Source organism: Schistocerca cancellata, chromosome 8 (genome assembly GCF_023864275.1).
Source record: "Schistocerca cancellata isolate TAMUIC-IGC-003103 chromosome 8, iqSchCanc2.1, whole genome shotgun sequence".
Classification (NCBI taxonomy): Eukaryota; Metazoa; Arthropoda; class Insecta; order Orthoptera; family Acrididae; genus Schistocerca; species Schistocerca cancellata.
Window position 1 is genome coordinate 205,181,480 of NC_064633.1, and position 6,000 is coordinate 205,187,479.

General features: G+C 35.7%; 1 protein-coding gene across 2 annotated transcripts in view; it reads left to right on the forward strand.

Annotated features, from left to right (window-relative positions):
- LOC126094742 (integrator complex subunit 3) overlaps positions 1–5,278 on the forward strand; it is a 77,483-nt gene extending 72,205 nt beyond the window's left edge. For both annotated transcript variants that reach the window (XM_049909290.1, XM_049909291.1), the window contains exon 16: positions 3,304–5,278. In XM_049909290.1, coding sequence (XP_049765247.1) covers positions 3,304–3,378 — 75 coding nt within the window. In that variant the 3' untranslated portion in view covers positions 3,379–5,278. The remainder of the gene's footprint in view (positions 1–3,303) is intronic.
- The last annotated feature ends 722 nt before the right edge of the window (positions 5,279–6,000 follow it).

The following is a 6,000-nucleotide window of genomic DNA, read 5'->3' on the forward strand; positions in this document are numbered from 1 at the left end:
CCTCACAGTCCCAAAACACAGTCTTACTGACAGAAGCTTTGAGTTTGCTTTTGCACTGAAAATGGTAAACCCAGGTTTCATCACCCATCACAGTCTGGAGCAAGAAAGCCTCCTCTCAGCATCAAAATGTTGCAACAACTCGGAGCAAATGTTTTTTCTCCGAGTTTTGTGTTGCACAAGACAGCATGTAACTCATCGTGCACAAACCTTTGAGTATCCAAGAATGTGGATAATTGCACCCATACTTCCTTTGCTGATCAGCAGCAGCAGCACCACCCAATGCCAAGAATGATGCAGTGATCCTTGAGAATGAGATCATCAGCATGTTGGTCTGTTATGTGTCTGGCATGACAGCTGTGGACGGTCTCTCTGGTTGCTGTGAATCAGGGGACTCTGGCAAACTGCATTTTGATGGTCTCACCCCCCTGTATCGAATGACTCGCTGTACTCCTCTCGACTGCAGATGCTCCACAGACTTAAAACAAATGTTCCTGAATATTCGCAACAGTTTCTTTGTGTGCAGTGAGAAATTCAATGATGACATACTGCGTGTACATCTTGAACCAGTGTCATTGCTGCAGCTACGGTGTTTGTCAGAGGAACTGGAAATTTTGCTTTCACCGTAAGGAAGCTTCAAAGAATTCATACGTAATGTCTCACTTTAACAAAATTGTTGTGTGCTGAGGAAAAAATGTGTGGCATTATTTTCTGGGCGCCCTCGTAGTATAATGGCCTTTATTTCTATTGAGATACTAAAAATATCTATTCGCTACTGTATTTAGGTAAGTAAGCAGAAAATATATGTTTTCTGAAATATATTTTATATATTATGGTGGAAGACAATTTTTAGATCTATTTTCACTAATTAGAAGTACTTTTATCCTACAATCTGGATAATACCCATATCATTTTTTCTTGTTTGTTTTCATCTAGGAAGTTTGCTAACCCTTTTTCTACATGTGTATTATTTCCATGACTAAGAAAAATGGGATGGAAAATATTAATAGTGTACATTTTAATATTTGTACTAGTGTAGAACTGTCGCTACACATATATACCTCTGACCTCTTCAAGTATGATGGTTCATTTTGTATAAAAATCTAATGTTATGTGCTTTTAGGAAAGTATGTCATCTTGCTCACCCATGAAGACTTGTTTATTGTAACTTCTTTAAAACCCAGTCCCATAGATTCGAAAATTCTGTTTTTCAGAGTTTCCTTGTTGACTTTGAATTGTTGGCCGTGAATTATTCTCAAAGGTGGCTTTTCTTTTCGCACTGTTGATAATATACAGAAACTGCTGTCTAATAACACAGTTAAACATATTTTCAATGGAATATTTATTATGTGGACTTCGTTTCTAGATACCTGAATTCCATTATGCTCAGTGTCATGTCCTTCCTACTGTAATTTCCACACCATTGACTTACTCCATTTGAGTGCACATTCTGTCACTTTTTCCTTCTATGCTGTCACTCTTGCTTCCATCACATTATCAGTGAATTTATTATGCTAACAGCAAGCGCATTGTAGCTGCTCATGAAGGCATTTCCTGAGATCGCAGTCTGTACTTGGGCTATGAGATACTACTTTGAACCAGACTGTGGCTGTGCCTAGTAATGTGACCAAGTCAGTTCCTGACATGGCCAGGAGTACAGCTTGCTTTGCCAAGTTATGTAACACATTTGTTTACTCATTTGTGAAGTGTCTCCTCTTTTTTTTGCGATTGCCTGTCACTCTTGCAGAGCCACAGGTAGGACTGCTACTACTGCAACCAAACTTTTACTGAAAACTGAAGCCACTTGTTCTATAATCTGACACACTGTCAGTACATTCAAAAATCTCATTGCGTTCTGAAATAATGTGCAGTAATTATTTTAATCTCAGCTGGAGGAGGACAGGCATTACGTAACATGCTGACAAAATACAAAAGGAGAATACTGAAACCTCTGTAGGGAATATTCTAAGCACACCTGCAGATTAAATAATTAAATTGCTTTCATACAAAATTCTCTTGGTTAGAAATCAGCCTTTGTCAGTATGTTGGATAGGTATTGGTATTCCATGTGTAGAACATGAGACAACATGTTTCATAATGTCTTTGTTAACACATAACTTTAAACTAGATGCACTTTGGGTTGAAATATACCAAGAAGGTGTGGACTGGTGGTATATATAGGTCAGTTAATGGTGCAAAAACTGTAGTATTCATTCCAGAATAGTTTATGATATTCATTGACTAAAAGATTTCATTATAAGCAAGAGTGTAGCAATTTAGGAGAAGAATGGTGCAATAAAACTGAAAATCTTCTATGAGACTACACAGGAAAAGGGATAAAAGTTGAGAGTAGAAGCTTACGCAAATAAGAACTTCGGGGGGGTTATGGTGGCTAGTATAAATAAAAGTAAAGAAGGTATCACAAAAGGCCTGGACTGGAAAAGGGGGGAGGGGGGATGGAGGTTGGCCGAGGCTAAAAGTGAACTGAATTTAACATTGAGGTCCGCAGGTCGTGGTCGTGCTGTAGCGTTCTCGCTTCCCACGCCCAGGTTTCCGGGTTCGATTCCCGGCGGGGTCAGGGATTTTCTCTGCCTCGTGATGACTGGGTGTTGTGTGCTGTCCTTAGGTTAGTTAGGTTTAAGTAGTTCTAAGTTCTAGGGGACTGATGACCATAGATGTTAAATTCCATAGTGCTCAGAGCCATTTGAACCATTTTTTTTAACATTCAGGGGTACTGAATAGGCTGTCTCTCTATTCCAAGAATTAAATTTTTTAAAATTAAAGGTCAATAAACTGAATGTTATCAGAATAATCTTAATATAGCTTCATACTACTTGTGTTTCTGTATAGCAAAGTAACAGAAATAATTAGGAGCAGTAGAGTATAGAGCATAAGGCCTGCAAACATATAAAGGTTCATAATATAGAAACTATGACTGCCTAACTAGGATCATCGAAAAGTCATTGTTTGTAACTGAATATGGAGGAGATGCAGGAAATGTTTAGATAGAACGGGAAGGAAAATTTTTGTGTTTCAGTGTTCTTGATTAAGAGTGAGAAAATAGAAGAAACAAGAGAATATGACATAAATGATGACCTGCCAGATATAGAAGACAGGTTCATTTGCTGTAGACTGACATATGATCTAGTTAATTGTGTATCAAGTAATGAATGAAACAATTTCTGCAATAGCACATTTATTAACAATTTCCTGGTAATGTAAATAAGCTTTGTAGAATAAAACATAATTTCTTCACTAAATGTGTTTAATGTATTCATTGATTTTTGTTTTGTTTTATTTACAAAGGAAGAGGAGGTGGTGAAGCCAAAGCAAGCGAAAAAGAGGAAAAAGACTAACCCAGTAGGCTCGGACAGTGACTGACCGCACAGTTATGGTGAACAAAGTGTGTGGAGCTGGTGACAGAACCTCAATGGTGCCCTTCTATATGACTGACAAATTGGTGGCCAAACCATAAAGTTAGTGTTGTCAAAGAAGGGCGTATTATTATGACTTCATATTCTCTTGATGGGCATAGATTTATGGTGCTCTTCCTCTCCGAGTTGTTTTGCAGGGTAAACTTGATCGTGTGTACAGTAACATACTTTTGTAAATAAATGAACTGACCATTTCGTGTGTCAGTGAAAACCCTCATGTCTTAGTGTTGTTTTGGACCCAGACGGCAACAACATTGACCCTTGTTTATGTGTAACGTGCGAGTGAAAAACTGGATTTGGTGTTCAGAGTGTTAACAGATTTTATAGTTACAATTTAATGACGGCAGAACGTTGGCATGAAAATATTGCCACTCCAGAGGACACATTCATTCCTGCACCTTGTAGTGTTGTTCTACTAGGTGAACATAGACTATATTTTATGAAGAGTGGTTTATTGTATATATTTACATTGTCAAGCACTCTTCTTAGAGTGGCTCATTTCATTGTCTGGAGTACGATGCTGTTCAGTGTGCTGTTAATTTTGACTGAAAACATTTCATCACGGAAACAATATAAGCTGTAAGTTTGAAACATGTATGTGAACAGTCACAATTTGCATGCAGCTATTCCCTTTAGATAAATAATCATTACAAGTGCCTTGATTGACAGAATGTGGAATAGCATTTGGCAAGCTTTAATAAAAGTAGCACCATTTTAAATTCAGAACTTGAGCTTCTGAAGAAATTGCAAATATTTTTTTTAACAATGTTATTATACGGGTGCAGTTCGCATGGACTGCAAAGCAGTAAATAAGAATGCATTAGTTTTTACTAGCGTGCTAGATCCTGATTTTTGCTGCTGCTATAAAGAATTTCTCCACGATGTAGTTTATATTTATTAAACATTGCTGACAGGTAAGAGCTAATAATCTTATGGAAATGAGATAATTCAAGACTATACTGTCTAGCATTTTATGAAGAAAAATTAAACATGCTGTCAGTAAGTGTTATCTTGTCAGTATGTTTCCAGATAAAACCTCACAAACTGTGACTGGTTCCAAGGCTACATATGTACATGTATATGTGCAGAATTCTATCTTTATTTGGAATAAATAGAAGTAAACGTCGTAAGAGAAACTTAAATTGTGATAAAGATGCATGTAACATTAAGACAGAGGAGTTACACAAGAGAATCGTGCATTCCACTGAAATGTGAATAAAAATGAGAGGGCATCATCATAAAAAAATCAGTGCAACTTGTGTGCCTTCCCTGTTAAAACTGTCACTTATCTGCACTGTGTTAGTTGTTGGATATTTCCTTATGAACTCATAGCAAGTGAGATAAGAGAATTGTATAAAATGAAGTTATTCAGATCATACCGTGCATTTATATGATCTTACTACTTTGTTAACTTCTTTGCCGTGTGAAACTTGTAGCTCTATTTATTACAGTGTAATTATTGTAAATATTAACTTAGTAAGAGGAAAAATTACAGTGAAATTTTTCTTGTTCAAATTGTACAGTACATTTTCCACCTTGTCATTATTGTGAAATTTTTGTATTTGTGATATTTGTGATGAATCAAAAATTATCTTTGTATTAATGTTTCGTATCGGACAACTGTTGAAATGTATAGTAATTTTGTCATACACGGACAGATCACGAATTTTATCATTTTTAATATGGCTGCATTTGGCAGCCGAAAACTAGAGAGTTTTAATTACCTCCTTATTTTCATTACTTTTGTGTAAATATATTGTGAATACATTTGAAATGTTGTGAAAAACTCCATTTCGGCATTCTGCACCTGTGATACAGGTGTTAGAAGATAAAATATTTTTTAAACACAGTTGTAGTTTATTACCTAAATGAAAAAAAAACTTGGTATCTTAAACTTTGTTTTCAGAGTAATATATGAAACTTTTGCCTGGCATCAGAAAAAATGACAAGTGGAAGAATTTTTTTGGTATGTAGCTGCCTCAGTTGATTTACAGTGCCTCCATATGTTAATCTGCACAAACTGTTTGCTTTTGTTCTCCCTGCCCTCCATTACAGTCAACCTATCTCCCTCCTTTTTGTGATGAACATATTACTGACATTACAGGTAAGAGGTATACATTCACTTTATTAGGACTGAATGATAAACAAAATTAATTTCATAGTGCAGCATGACAGTATTGCAATTAATTTTGAATGGAAAATAATTACAATAGGATAACTGTTTGGATCACATTTCACATATTTTATTTTTGTACCTAATAGTTTATTTATTATTTTTCAGATTGATGACAGGGTTAAAATAACTCATAAAATGTGGTAAAAGATTCTAAAAACTGTGGACACTGATAATTTTCTGTAGAATTGTTACTTGTGAGTAGGATTTCTTTTACAACTATAAAATTATGTAATACCACTTGCTTTTCACTGTGCGCAATAATATGAAATCCATTTGTTTTGCAATGGTCTGGTGTGATTTATAATTTCTGTAAAATATTCAGTAAACATCTCCTGTGTTTCCAAAATTAATCTTTCAGTCTGCACCAGAGGGTGAGACTTGTGAAACTTCCTG